Source organism: Euleptes europaea, chromosome 7 (assembly GCF_029931775.1).
Source record: "Euleptes europaea isolate rEulEur1 chromosome 7, rEulEur1.hap1, whole genome shotgun sequence".
Lineage (NCBI taxonomy): Eukaryota > Metazoa > Chordata > Lepidosauria > Squamata > Sphaerodactylidae > Euleptes > Euleptes europaea.
The window spans coordinates 11,626,108-11,642,276 of NC_079318.1; the positions used below are offsets into that span (position 1 = coordinate 11,626,108).

At 41.2% G+C, this 16,169-nt stretch overlaps 1 protein-coding gene across 1 annotated transcript in view; it reads left to right on the top strand.

The window, feature by feature from the left end:
• Positions 1-16,169, top strand: part of ESR1 (estrogen receptor 1) — a 288,535-nt gene that overhangs the window by 229,266 nt on the left and 43,100 nt on the right. Inside the window, exon 5 of the mRNA XM_056853656.1 lies at positions 661-993. Within this exon, the coding sequence (XP_056709634.1) occupies positions 661-993 (333 nt within the window). The remainder of the gene's footprint in view (positions 1-660; positions 994-16,169) is intronic.

Genomic DNA, 16,169 nt, shown 5'->3' on the forward strand with positions numbered 1-16,169 from the left:
TCCACACTATACTAGGTTTTGAAACTGCCTTGAGGATTACAGTCAGGGAGTCATCCTTTGGAAATCCATCAATGTCTCTTTGAAAAGGAAAGAGTAAAACTTTCACTTGTGTTAACTTCACAGTTCAAGAGATGTACCCCATGATCCCTTGTGATGCTGCAGTGTATGCTGTGTAATAGCTCTCAGATTGCTGCATGCCTCCTGTGCAGTCAGGCCAGCTGTGACTGTTTTATTTTTATTCCGTGCTTATAGCACATTATAATCAAGGTGCTGATTATTCTATAAACATCTATTACATGTATTGCTTGTAATTAAATGTATGGCTGGGACTCCCTTAGGGCAGGGAGTTGGATAAGATAAACTCAGTATCTAGGGTTGCCAACCTCCAGGTACTGGCTAGCTGGAGATATCCTGCTATTACAACTGATCTCCAGCCGATAGAGATCAGTTCCCCTGGAGAAAATGGCCACTTTGGCAATTGGACTCTATGGCATTGAAGTCCCTCCCCAAACCCTGCCCTCCTCAGGCTCTGCCCCCAAAACCTCCCACTGGTGGCAAAGAGGAACCTGGCAACCCTATTGGTGTTCTTTCCAGACTTACCTTTCAGGAGCACTATAGAAGCAAAAGATGATGAATTAAGACGCTCTTTTCTTCTTCCAGGGATTCGGAAAGACCGCAGAGGTGGCCGTGTGCTGAAACACAAGCGACAAAGAGAGGAGCATGATGGCAAGATTGGAGGAGTTGCATTTGAATCGAGAAGCCCAACGCTCTGGCCAGGCCCCCTGGTGATTAAACATACCAAGAAAAATAGTCCAGCCCTGTCTTTGACAGCAGACCAGATGGTCAGTGCCTTGCTAGATGCAGAACCACCTGTTGTCTATTCAGAATATGATCCTAACAGGCCTTTCAATGAAGCTTCTATTATGTCACTGTTGACTAACCTTGCTGACAGAGAGCTGGTACACATGATCAACTGGGCCAAAAGAGTACCAGGTAAGAACAGTAGCAAATTATGTTTAAATGGATGTTCTCAGAGGTACAGACCTCAAAGCATATCATATTGACTAAAATCTACACAAAATGTGAGGGAAAGTCACCTTTGGGGGAAAATATTTTTTTCTCCCTGCACTCGCACAATTCAACTACTGTAGGTATAATCCAAGCCTCTTAGAAACATAGAAACAAGGTGCTGGAAGGGATCCCAAGGGTCATGTAAACCAACCACCCTGCACAATGCTGGAAATTCACAGCTACCTCCCCTTCCCCACTCCCCCAGTGGCCCCTGCTCTATGCTTAGAAGAAGACAAAGAACCTTCAGAATCCCTGGGCCAGTTTGGCCTGGAGGAAAATTCCTTCCTGAATCCAAACTGGCAATCTGCATTACCCTGGAAATATGAGAAAGGGCTTCAAGAACTAAGCACTGGCTCATCTCTTCCTGTCCTCCCTCTGATGATCTGCCTAAATTCATAGTGAGTCATAGAATCAGCATTGCTATCAGATGGCCATCTAGCCTCTGCTTAAAAACCTCCAAAGAAGGAGAGCCCACCACCTCCTGAGGAAGCCTGTTCCATTGAGGAACTGCTCTGTCAGGAAATTTTTACTAATGTTTCGCCAAAACTCTTTTGATTAAATTTCAATCCATTGGTTCTGGTCCAACCTTCTGGGGCAACAGAAAAAACTCCATTCCATCTTCTATATGACAGCCCTTCAAATACTTGAAGATGATTGTCATATCACCTCTCAATTGTCTCCTCTCCAAGATAAACATACCCAGCTCTTTCAGCCTTTCCTCATAGGACTTGTTCTCCAGACCCCTCACCATCTTTGTCACCCTCCTCTGGACACGTTCTAGTTATAAACATCCTTCTTAAACTGTGGTGCCCAAACTGAATACAGTACTCCAAGTGAGGTCTAACCAGAGCAGAATAAAGTGATACTATCAGTTCATGTGATCTGGACACTACTGTTGATGCAGCCCAAAATCACATTTTCCTTTTTAGCTACTGCATCACACTGCTGACTCATGTTCATTGTCTCATCTACTAAGACCCCTAAATCCTTTCCGCATGTGCATGTGCTACTACCAAGACAAGTCTCCCCATCCTCTAATTATGCATTTGATTTTTTCTACCTAAATACAGAACTTTACATTTATCTCTGTTGAAATTCACTTTGTGAGTTTTAGCCCAGTTTTCCAGCCTGTCAAGATAATCGTGAATCTTGATTCTGTCTTCTACTGCATTTGCTACCCCTCACAATTTAGTATCACCTGATTTAATGAGCATCCCCTCTATTCCTTCATGCAAGTCATTTATAAAGATGTTGACACAGGGCCCAAGACAGATCCCTGAGGCACTCCACTTGTCACTCCTCTCCAAGAGGATGAGGAACCATTAAGAAGCATTCTTGGGGGCAATATTCCAACCAGTTGCAAATCCATGTAACAGTAGTAGGATCCAAACCACATTTTACCAATTTGTCAATAAGAATATCATGTGGAACCATATCAACAGTCTTACTGAAATCAAGATAAGCTATGTCCACAGCATTCCCCTGTTCCAAATAAGTTGTAACTCTGTCAAAAAAGGAGACAAGGTTAGTCTGGCATGACTTGTTCTTGAGGAATCCATGCTGACTCTTAGTAAAGCTCATGTGTTTTCTTTTTGCCAGCTTGAGCCCAATTTCCCTTGCACTACTACCAAGGCAAAGTAGGCACTGAGCAGTTCTGCCCTCTCTTCATTCATTCCACTTTCCTTTCCTGGCAGTGGGCCTACCACTTCCTTGTTCTTTTTTTTTGCCCCAAATATAACCAAAGAACCCCCTTTTGTGTGTGTGTGTGTTTAACATCTCTCACTAGCCTAAGCTCATATTGAGCTTTAGTTTTTCTCCCTACAAGCACTGGCTATTTGTTTATATTCATCCTTGGTTATATGCCCCTCCTTACATTTCCTAAATGTGTCTTTAAAAAAAAAAAATCAGATCTTTAGAAAACTGTTTATGGAACTACCTTGGCTTTTTAAGGTTTCTCCCATTTTTCTTTCTCATGGGAATAATTCAGTTCAGTTCAGATACCTTTATTGGCATATCCAACATTCATCCAAGTACAGTAAGGAATAATTTGGGAATAATTTGTGATTGGGCCTTCAATATCTTGCTTTTAAGAAACTCCCACTCCTCTTGAACTCCCTTCTCCTTGAGTATTTCTGACCATGGGATTCTACCCAGCATAACTTTGAGTTTGTTAAAATTAGCTTTTCTAAAGTCGAACCTGTACGTTTGATTATATACATCTTTTCTCTTTCCCAAGATCTTAAATTCCAAAATTACATGGTCACTACTACCCAGGGTGCCCACTACTTTCACCTCATCAACCAAGATAGCAGAACCCCTTGTTTCCTTCTGCACCTTCTGGAAAATGAAGTTGTCAGAAGACAAGTTAGGAATTTATTAGCCCTTTCATTTTTAGCAGAGTTTGACTTCCAACAGATATCAGGGTTATTGAAATCTCCCATGACCACTGTGTTCCATCTCTATTAACATTTTTTAAATGGGTCTAGCATTGAATCATCCAAGTCTTCTGCCTGGTTTGGTAGTCTATAACAGACCACCATAATACCACTGTTATTTCCTACTCCTTTTTTTTTTACCCAGAGACTGACTGACCTTCCATGTTCAGAATCATATATTTCCTCACAAGTACATACATCCTTGACATATAACGCTACTCTTCCTCCCTTCCTTATCCATCTATTCCTTTTAAACAAGTTGTACCCCTCAATACTAATATTGCTATTATGAGTCTCATCCCACCAGGTTTCAGTAATGCCTATTAGGTCATAGTCCCTGACCTGTATTAAGACTTTTAAGTTCCTCCTCTTTATTTCTCATACTCTGCACATTACTGTAGAGACATTGGAAGCCATGATTTATGTGCCTTCATGGCTTCATTTCTGTTCTTACTTGCAAATTAACCTGCATATATGGCCCTCCCTTTACCTCTTTTCTGTTCTTATCTTCAGTAATTTGCATCATACTAGCTTTCAGATTTTTATCTCCCTCCTCCACAGGAGTTAGTTTAAAGCCCTAGTTATCAGATTGGCAAGGCTCTTGCCATACACATATTTCTTTCCCTCATGAGGTACAAACCGTCTCCTTACAGAAGTGCTTCATCTTGAAAGTGTAGGCCATGGTCTAAGAAACCAAACCTTTCCTGAAAATACCATCTGCGTAGGCAGACGTTTATTTCTAGTATTCCTCTCTCTATTCCTAAGTCTCGGCCTTTGATAGGAAGAAATGATGAAATCACAACCAGTGCTCCAAGGTCCTTCACCTTTTTACCCAGAACCTCACAGTCTCTTTTTAAATGTTCCAGGCTGTGACGGGCAGTATCATTTATTCCCACTTGGATGAGCAAGAAGGGATAATAATCTATGGGCTTGATAAGTCTTTCTGGCCTTTCAGTCACAGCCTGGATACATGCACCTGGAAGATAACATACCTCTCAAGATTACAAGTCTGGTTAGAACACTTTAGCCTCTATCCCTTTCAGCAGGAAGTCTACATTTATCACCACACATGTCCTCCTATATTGGGAGTCATAAGAATGAGTCCTCTCATCCACAGGGGCCTAAGAAACTTCCTTTGAATTCTGTGTGAGCCTTGTTCCAGTAGTCCAGAGTCAGTATCTGGGGAGGCTCTGGTACTGGTTGCTTAGCAATAGAGGTTCAGAATGTCTCCTGATTTTCCTGCTCCTGTGGGTCACATTCTTCCACATGCCCTCTTTCTGGGTTTGGTGCTCCTCCTTTTCCTGAGATACCTTCACCTCCTCCTCTTGTTGCCCTCTCAAGAGTGCATCATGCATTCTGTCCTTGAACTCTTCACCTTCCCTGAGAAGATGAAGTGTGGATAAGTGTGCCTCAAGTCCTTGTATCTTTTCCTCCAGTAGGGCTATGGACTTACAATTGCTACAAATGTAATTGCCATTTTCCTCAAGTAAAAAGACAAACATGGCACATGTTGCTTTGATTCATATAGGAAGTGATCCAGTCTTTCCTGCACTCCCCTCAAACTCCCCTGCCAAACTCCCACACAAAACTCCCTGTTTGCTCCTCCTGTTCACTCACTCCAGATCATGAGCTCACTAGGTTTGTGTAAGGTCCTACTTGGGGTAAAAAACAACCCTGCTCCCATACATTTGTAACAAGTATGGTTCAGTTAACAGAAGAATCTTAAACCAAGAACCTTAACAGAGGCAGCAAAAAAGAGTCCTTGGATGGGTAGCTGAGTTCAGTCATCTAAATAGTTTGGCAGAAATTCTTGAGTGTTCATATGTTGGTAAAATAAAACAGAAGTCCATTTTTTTAACAGGAGGCAGGTCATAAATGAAATAAATACAAAAGATCAACAATTCATGGGAACAATCATTCTAAAGTAAAAATAGAAACATATTAGTATCTGCAACTATCATCCAATCCCAGTGAGTTGGGTGGACTATAAATAAAGTTCAACAGATCAGTGAATACATCACACAGTGAGATGGGAGGATTATAAATGAAACGAACAACTAACAACTATTCAAGACAACAGGCATGTAACTTCCTGATAGAGATTACTATTCAATTTGTAAAGATCAAACTACATTATTTTCTAGCCATTAAATAAAGGTATAACATAGCTCATCCATACATTCTGATTACATTAGTATCCAGTAAATTTAATCCAATGATATTATTATTTTATTTTGGCAGAACACTGCAGTAAAGTAGGAGCCTTGTCTGATTTCCAACATCTTCTGTGAACAAGCCTTGCCAGTGTAATTAAGTTCAAAGTTTTATTTGATTGTTTAGATTTGTATCCTGCCCTCAATCCACGGCCGAGGCTGGGCTCAGGGCAGGTATCAACAAATCAACAAACACTAAATACAATAAAATCATAAAACATCCATTAAAACTATTAAAACCGCATACAGCATTTTTATAAAAAAATAAATAAAAGAACAACCTCAAAATGGAAACACTTATCCACTTAAATTGAAATGTTCTGGCATTGCTAGAACTTAGCAACAAAAGATGATTATATAACCTTGAAAGGAGATGTTGACCTCCTCAAAGCAGCATTACTTCCACATCAGTGAGACTCATCAGAGATACCCTATTACAAAGTCTAGAACAGAGAAAAAATTTCCTCTGCAAGTATTCAAAAAATGGTCATCTTGAAATTGCTGACTTGTTTAATTATTGTATTACGTGTCATGCCCAGAGATGTAAGGGGCTTTGAAACACACCAGGGAGTCCCTGGGATCCTAACAGACCCTTGCTTTCCTAGGGAAGAGAGCCATAAAATGCACCAAAAAGGTAAGGAGACCAGAGATGCTTTCCCAGGGAGATAATCATTTGCTCTACCTGCCAGGAACCTTCTGCAATTTTAGAAGGTAGATATAAGAAGGTACTGAGATCAGAGAGACGCTGCCCTTGCAAGTTGGGAGAAATAGACACAGTCGAACATGCTTTCCTTAAGTGTCCCTTTAATGAGGAAGCTAGACTAAAGTTCATAGTTCCCTCACTTAAAAAAACTACTGCTAGCTCTGAAGAGGGAAAAACCAAGTACTTACTTTGGGAGGGGGATGCCTCAGTCACAAAGCAGGTTGCTAAATTTTGCGCATTCATTTGTAAGACTCACTCATAGAGTTCCATGGACATCTAGGGAGTATGTTGAAGGTAAATCTTCTTAAATTTAGCTTAGTGTTATGTTTTTACTATTCTTTTCATTAGATCTGCGATCTGCAGGCTTGATAATATTTTCCCTGTCTTGTGCTCTAGCTTAATTTGTAGCAATAAAGTTTTCCAGTTTAAGAGAGCAGACTGTGATTCAGAGTCCTCCTCACGTGCCTTAATCACTGGCTCACGATTAAAAACACACACACACAAGGGAAGGGCTGAAGTAATTGGGAAACTGCCCTTTGCACATGCTCTGAGGCAGACTTGACTAGAGTTCCCCAGGACACTGGAAATTGGAAGGCTGGATTTTTAGTGGCACGGAGAAGAGGAACATGCTTTAGTGCACACAAACATGCAACTCACATGTAAGCACACATAGACCCAGGGTGGATTTATGACATGGTGGTTATGCGCTGGAATAGATTTGAGGATTTGACATAGTCTGGAATGTGATCAGAGCACAAACTGATGGGAAAATATAGCACTGGCGAGTAGAATTTTTTTGGTTTTGAGGGCCATTTGATTAGGTTATGATAGTGACCCATCACACCTGGGTGAAAGAAGGCTACAGAGGTCCAGCAAGGAAAGGCGGAGAGGGTGAGTGAGGAAAACCCTGCAAAAATTTTCCTGGAGCACCAAAAGGGCCAGAAGCAGCACTTGGCATATGAGTGTAGTCTCATTGTTGCCAAGAGGGAGCCAGCAGAGATGAGGTGCCACAAGATTGTGGGGAGCAGTTGGAGCAGTGTCTCAGGTAGCTGAGATGGATGGCCAGAAGGATGGGGGGAAGCATTGCCCACCAGCTCAATGGAGAGCCCTCCTGAAAGCACAAAGTGGGTTCTGACCCACCATCACACATGAGGCTCATGCTGAAAAGATGAAGGCCATGGAGTTAGAAATGTTAAAACTTGAACTCCAGGAGAGAGAGGCAGCGTGTGCATGAGTGGTCCATACAACAGATGAGATTGGAGCAAGAGCAGCAGGGAATGGGGGGGGGGGGGGTCCTTCTCTAGCAAGGTGGACTTTAAGAGATTGCCAAAATATGTTGATAGAGATGACTTGGAACTGTTCCTTGTGAATTTTGAAAATGCTTGCGAATAGCAGAACATCATCCCAAAGTAGAGTTTTGAGAACTAACTAAGAAGTGAGCCTGAAACAGAAATTTGCAGTGCAGTCCTATGTATACTCCTAGAGTTCCAATAGGGTTAGACTGGAGTAACTTTGCATAGGACTACACTAGAGATGTGAAAAAAAAAACGGTAACATTCGGATTCGGGTCTAATGGACCTGATTTTTTTTTGTAAACTCAGATAAAACAGCTGCTGCCACAGAGACTAGAGCAGTGGTTCCCAACCTTTTTTTGACCAGGGACCACTAGGACTTTTTTGTTCAGTGCAGGGACCCCAAGGTTCAAAATAAAAATTCAGAGAATTTGAAAATAAACTTTAATCATAACTGTTAGTTAAACTTTAAGCTTAGAATAATATTTGAATATATATTTTTATAATAGAGAACTTTTAATTGAAAATATTAATTTATTATGGGTTTATAACTTTGTTTCGCGGACCTTAATTTAGTTCTCGCGGACCCCTGGGGGTCCATGGAATATTAATTGAAAATATTAATTTATTATGGGTTTATAACTTTGTTTCGCGGACCTTAATTTAGTTCTCGCGGACCCCTGGGAGTCCATGGACCCCTGGTTGGGAACCAGTGGACTAGAGGATGGGTAAGCTGCAAGCTTTGTGCCAGGGATGGAAGCAGGCTTGCCAGCTTCCTACAGTTCCCCACCCCGGCTCTTGTTTCCCACTGCTGCTCCCATGACCAGCAAGAGAAACAGAATGTAAAAAAACATCGCCATCCATCAAGGATACAACATCATTCTGAGTAGACAATACTGACCGTGATGGACCAATGGTCTGATTCAGCGAAAGGCAGATTCATGTGTGTGTTCATGTGTATACTGTTCCCAGTCGAGCTGCCAGTGCATCAGGGACTCACCTCAGTTGTTTGATCTGAGAACCTGTGTGCTAAGCAAAATAGCTTGGCATGTCACTGTTCAGCATTGTTAGTTTACAAAATCCACAGCTGGGTGTTTATAGGAAGTGACTTTTCTTCTCTAATTCATGTGCAGTAATTTTCCATTTACGTCTATTAGCAAGCTCTGAAAGAACTACTATTTTCCACTGGGGGGGAAACATTATGGACACGGGAAAGTAAGAGGTTTTACAATATACCTAAAAATTCATACACCTAGAAGGTCAGGTGATTTTTCAAATGTTCCTTCTTCAAAAATTTAGTTATGTTTGTCATTCTGAAATGCATTTGGTGTACCTGAATATCTAAATCAACAAAAGAAAATATACTGAGATATAACTATTAGACATCTATTGTAACATTTAAGAACACTGATTCAGTTAATGATAGTTGAGTATTTTTAATCTTTCCTGAGCCATCTACAGTCTATATGAATGAAATGATCTTGGAGGATATATCCAAAGCCCCAGAAATACTAAATAATTCACTGTACATTTATATCATCGTTCACTCATTATGGAAAGCAAGCAAGCGTGTTTAATGTGATAATGAGTTAGTTGGTAGTTGTGGTTAGATGTTCAGGTTGTATAACTAGTGCTTAATAATATGAGCATGGGGAAAGGCAGTGTTGAGAATGTTGTTAATTAAGAAGTGAGGTGTTCAGCATTGCTTTTAAATGGCTTGGCTAATTATTTACTTCCAGTACAGTAGATGTATAGTTTAATGATCCTAAAAATGGTAGACTGGGCATTTCAGGCTTTGAAGTTTCAAGATGATTCACAGGGCTACAGTTATTTAATGGTTTTCTGAACCGAGAAGATAAAAACTTGGCACTGCATTTTTGTTTTAATGCTGCTGTGGTTGGTTTTCTGAAGGCATTGTTTTGTCGTTTGACCCTGAAAACCAACCTGTTTGTTTAATTAGGACACAGTGTGAAGGACCAACAATAGCTGTGGTTCTTGTTTTCTAGCACCAGCATTCTAGATTCAAAGAATACTTGGATACTTTAAATCACTGGTTCCCAACCAGGGGTCCATGGACCCCCAGGGGTCCGCGAGAACTAAATTAAGGTCCGCGAAACAAAGTTATAAACCCATAATAAATTAATAGTTTCAATTAAAAGTTCTCTATTATAAAATATATATATTCAAATATTATTCTAAGTTTAATGTTTAACTAACAGTTATGATTAAAGTTTATTTTCAAATTCTCTGAGTTTTTATTTTGAACCTTGGGGTCCCTGGACCGAACAAAAAAGTCCTAGTGGTCCCTGGTCAAAAAAAGGTTGGGAACCACTGCTTTAAATACATATGAAGATATTGAAGGGCTGTTTTAAATGCTAATAATGGGGGCTTTGTGCAGGCAAACCTCCCATAGGAGGACATTCCCAAACAAGTGGCATTACAATAGAAGAGGCCCTTTCCCTGTTTACCACCCACCTCACATCATTTGGCAAGGGGGCTCTGGAGAAAGTGCTCTGAGGCAGCAAACAGATTCGTTTGGAAACAACTGGTCTTTAGTGATCCTAGGCCCAGACTGGGAAACAGGAAACCTAAAATATTGAGAAATAGGGAGATATTCCACTGGGAAATATGGTACCTAAAATATTGTGGGATTGGGGGTGGGTGGGTTTTAAAAAAAACTTTTCATTTCACATGTCCCAGCTATCAACCACATTACCATTGTGAGGTGAATGGGGTCACCTATATATTACCTAGTTTTCTGCTGCCACCGTTTTTTCATAACACTTTTTTTTAATACCACAGTAGCTTCATTTATACCTGGTGTAGGATAGAAAGATGCTGTGACAAAGGAGTAACAGAACTGAATATGAAAATATTTGTTACAAAATTACATATTTAAAAGAATGATTTTAATATTTGTTGTGCTTTTTTAGTGTTGCTGTAATGAATGGAACTCATATGCTAGTTCTCCAATTTCCATTTATCTGATGCATTTTCACACCATATTGAATGACACTTACTCTGACTAGACCAGGGCTCAGCAAATCCCAGGTACCAGGCCACTGTGGCACCTATAAATTTCGCTGTGGTGCCTAGTATTTTCAATAATGATTTTATTGTAGTTTTACTGCATAACTTTACACTTTCTGAAGCAGTAAGCATTATCTTTTTTTATGCAGAATGTTTAAAGTCTTTACATATTGTTGATCAAAGACTTGATCTTTTCAAGTATGTGTTGACTCTGGGGTTTCATCCTACAAAGTTGGGTCACTATCCTTGAAGAAGCTATAACTGTGGGGAGCAGTAGTCTTACTTGATAGTAGCAGCATGGGGGCTGCAGACCAGACACTTTTTTTTTTTGCTAGGTCTGTCATCTCAGTCAGCCTTGTTGATCAGGAGGGGCTCCAGGGGGGCTGCTAAATCAAGGCCTGGTCCCACATGGTCAATGGAAGCTGACCCTAGGGCTGGTTGTGCATGTTCTTGTGTGCAGCGCTCAAGTTCCCTGGCATCAGCTTCTGGATTGTACCCTGCAGACAGAAGCAGAGTCACCAAAATGTGGTGCCCCAACCCTCAATATGGAAAGGTGTTCCAGAGGGATATTATGGTTGATATGATCAAAAACAGCTGGAACATTCAGGAGAATCAATGAAGTCACACTCTCCCTCCCCCCCCCCTTGTATCGATCATCAGCAGGATAACCAAGGTAGTTTCTCTCCTAAACCTAGGACTTAGCATGTTAGTCCTGATAATCAGCCTCATCCTGAAATGCTTGGAGCTGAGTAGCTACTACATACTTGAGCATTTTGTGCAGGAAGAGAAATGTATGACTGGCTGATAGCTAGAACAAACTTTGGGTTATAAAGAGGGTTTTTTTAGGAGCACAGAAACCTTTTTTTAAAAGTTGCCAAGGTCTCTCCCTCTTTCAAAGCCTCTTGGGCCCAGCCAGTCCCCCCGCCCCTTTGGGCCAGATGTAAGGAATGGGAAGGACAGAGTGGACAGGGAGAAGGCTGGACCTCTCCAGGAGGTTTGTCCTCATGTTTGTGTTGCAGCAGCTAACATTTGTTCAAATGTAAGTACCAAACTGGAGCACTGGTGATGTCTGCTAATTGTGACAATTGTGGCGTAATATGGTGAAATCAAAGAATATGATTTAATTTCTAAAGTTTTCTGCTCTCAGGCTCTCCTTTCATTCCTAGGAATGATATAGGAGCCTTGCAAATTGGAGAACTGTACATGGGTTCATAGGTCTTGTGTCCAGGCAAGATTGCATAGGGGAAGCATGTATCTCACAGCATGTTTGGCCCATCATATTGTCCAACACCTCTCCTAGGGTTGCCATCCTCCAGATGGTAGCTGGAGATCTCCTGCTATTACAACTGATCTCCAGGCAATAGAAATCAGTTCCCCTGAAGAAAATGGCCACTTTGGCAATTACACTCTATGGCATTTAAGTCCCTCTCCAAACCCCACCCTCCTCAGACTCCACCCCCAAAATCTCCAGGTATTTCCCAACGTGCAGATGGCAATCCTAACCTCTCCCATGATATGATAAAAGGACTCTGGTGCCTTCTTTTTTGTTATGTTCAGATACTACATTCCCAGAAGGTCAGAATTTACACAAGTTGTTGAAATGCAGATATATGTCCCACAATATTAATAGAAATCATGGCCCGGAATAATATAAATCATGGCCCGGATTTCTAAACATATTACTTGGATGCTACTCCATTCAAATAAAAAGGGTTTCTAATGATGCATCTTGGATCAGGATGCTATGGGGGGGGGGAGCCTTTGAATACACTCAGTTAACAGGACAAAATTGACAAGTTAATTTACTGTCAGGAGTAAAATTAGATAAGTGAAGGCAAAGGAAACCTATTGCAATGCAGGCAAGCCATTCAGCATTGGAGATGACAGAGGGGCTACAATTTCATGCTTACTTGGTTTAAGGCTTGATCCGTTGAGTTTAATGCTATTGATAGGCTGCATTCAGTCATTATGAAGCAACAGAGCTTTGTTATAGACAGGCAAATTCCTGGCTTCTTATTTCACTTGCATGAAAAACCTTTTTTTCCAGACACTTGCAATAGTAAATTGGAATTAGATTTAGACTAGAACCTTGGAGTTATTCCTTGGAGATCCTATTTGGGTGGAAAGTAAGCATAGAAATGTTTTAAATTGGTAAATAAATGAAAATGACTTACTGAATTTGTAGGACAGTAGTTGTGACTCAAACCTGCAGATCCAGAAAGAGTTTTGAAATGACCCTGTATACTGTTATACAGAGTTCGTAGTGTAGTTCTAAAGCAGAGTTAGATTTGTCTAAGCCCATTAACTTCAGTTGACTTAGAAGGTAGTAACTCTACTTAGGATTTCCCTGGGAGGCACATAGGCTCTAACTTGAGTTTCAGAAATCAGATAACAGAAGCTTTCAGTCCAAGTTGTAGCGAACAGCTTTTGCCTTTAATGGGAAGGGAATTAAAGAAAAGAAATTCAAAGCAAAGAAGAGGAACCAGCTTCACTCTTAGATGTGTGGCTGTCCTTGCCTGTGAGTGGAGGGTGTCCTGTGCCTCCTTACATGTTTGTGGCAGTTATGGGATTGATACTGAAATGGAGTCTATTATATTGGCATTCCATTGCCTGTGCCCTGGATTGTGGCCTGCAAGCAAGGACCTTCACTCTCAGTTCTCCCCCTCCTCCAAGTATCTGCTCATCTTGAAAACTATATGTGTTTTTATAACTTGAAGAAAATATGGTTTTGGCCTCCCAGGCCATCAAGGAAAGGAACCTTGTGGCCCTATTAAAGTTACAAATTTCATGTTTTTTTCTTTTCTTCTTTCTGTACCAAGGCAAGGTAAAAAATTAACTCGCAATGCTGCAGCCCTCATCCAATTCATCCCCACTGCTTTTAAAGAACATTAAAGACATCTGATCATGGATCTCCATTGTCTCTGTCTAGTGGGCTCCTTGGAGTAATTGGGTGCTAGATGGCACCCTTAGTAACCCTGGCATCTTTTAAACACCTGCAGTTCATTCTAAAAGAAAGTAGTAAACTTAAACATTCGGTGATGTTGCAAAACAAACAAAACCCCTTCCAATCCATGTATGCCGTTTTCTTTTCCCAATGGTTCTCTTATGACCTTTCACTTTGTAAGACATTTTGTAATTGACTTTAAACCCAGTGAATATTGACTTTTCCGGTCTGTTATTCAGATTGCACAGTGCAATCTCCTGCAGGTCATTTTAAGGTCTGCTGTTGGACACAGATGAACTCCAACCAGTTTGCTTTGTGTCTGGAATTAGAAGGGAAGGGGAGAGTTAAAGCTATTCAGGAGGGTGGGGAAGGAGGAAGTGAGGTGAACAAGAAATAAGATGCTCTTGCAGACAGAGCCCATTCACAGTAAGAGAAGTCGGGCCTGCTGATGCAGTTAATGAGATGGCAGCAAGTGGGATGTTCAAGAACAGTGAGAGTCTTGGTACCTGAGAAGTACAAGCGCATGGAATTTATATATCTGACTGAAATACACAAGGAGAGTGTAAGCAGAATTGGGGTTCTCTGTCAACAGTCTCCGGTTGTACAGACTGGCATTGTAAAACATTTGAGTTAATAACTAACTTGCCGAATTATTTGAGCTCACAGCAACATAAATTATCTGTCTGTTTAACTTAAGGTAGCATTCTCTCTCTAGATAATTCACAATGGGTAGCCGTGTTAGTCTGTCTGCAGTAGTAGAAAAGAGCAAGAGTCCAGTAGCACCTTAAAGACTAACAAAAATATTTTCTGGCATTCTCTCTCTAGTATTCCAACTGTCTAGCAAGTAGCAGTCGACACTTACACCTATTTCAGGGCCCTGCATTTAAGCATTTCTTTCTAGTATGCTGTTGTTTTGGAAAATACAAAATAGATGGGGAGATACTGCTTCTTGGACCAATGCCTGTGGGTATATGAATGTATAATATTTTGTATGATATATTGAATGTCTTTGCCTAATGAGCAATTCCATGTAACTTGAAAGCTTGCATCCTCTTATATAAAATACCAGTGATCACCACTGATGTGATTTCAGTGAAGGTGTGTTCCAAGTACTTTTAATGCTTTTAGAATTGTATTTTTGATGGCTATGATCAAGAATTAGGTTATTAGAAATGGTAGAGAGCTGAACCAATAATAGTTTGGGTTAGAACTCAAGGCAGACTAAACATAGAATGTGTGGGGATCACGTACATAGAATTACACTTCAATACAGAAATCCTGGATTGTTAACAGGAGTTGTAGAACCAGTTCTTAGCAGGCACTCTCCAGACTCTCAAGTTGCTTTCCTTTAAGCATGTTTGATACATTCGTTTGGGTGGGGAAATTTGCAAATTGAGGTCAGAGCTGGCTAAATGAATGAGGGGATGGTTCCCAGAAGTGCAGAAAGCCAAAGTCTTCAAAAATATCAACATAGATCCTGAAGCAAAGAGGGTATGAGAGAAGAATCATGGACTGTTCTGCATGTTAACTGTTACTAGGGTTGCCAAATTTCAGGTGGGACATGGAGATTTCCCGGAATTACAGCTGTTCTCCGGACTATAGAGATCAGTTCTGCTGCAGAAAAGAGCTGCTTTGGAGGGTGGACTCTCTGGCATTCTACTCCTCTGCAGTCCCCCCCCCTACCCAAATCCTCCCCTCTTCAAGCTCTGCCTCTAATCTCCAGGAATTTTCCAACACAGAGTTAGCAGCCCATGCTGTTGTCCTGTTAAAATAGCTTTCTACCATATCTTAGTCATAGAAATGTGTACCGCACAAGCTTGGCAGCAGGACGTCAGGAAAGCACATAATCAGCATCTCAAACGTGGGCCTGTTGAAGTTCAGCCTACCAATTTGCCTGAGGGGCCACACGGTCAGTTATTATCGGAACTGCTTCACAACAGCAATAAGGGGTCCTCTGCTGCACAAGAGCCTTTTGCTTATGCTGCCTGCCTTTCTTGTCAGTTCCTGTGCTTCTTTTAACCTTATAACCCAGACTCTGTTTGTTTGCTGCCTGTAGTCTGCTTGGTGCTTTCTAGAGTGCCTGATCCAGCCCTGGTATGGGTTATGCATTCCCCCCCCCTTTCTTCCCCTGCCTGGAACATGCTCCTGCAGTGGACTCTTGTGCCCTGAACATTGCTTGCTTGCTGATTAACTTGTTTATATTTCTGCATGCAAGTGATTTTGCCACGCTGACTTAGAACTCAGACTCTACTAGAGCCCATTCCCTCTTATGGCCTATTGGTTCTTTTCTCTGCCCACAACTGCTTTATGATATTATTGTTCCACGCTTGATGAAGCCTCGTGTCATGGAATGGACCCATTCTACTTTGCCAGAACAATCTTCCAGGATGGACGGACATAGCCTGGCTCGTAGATGTGGCAGGAAACATTGATTTCTATTTTAAACAGTTATTTCCAGGCATAGTGACTCAGGTGCCCATG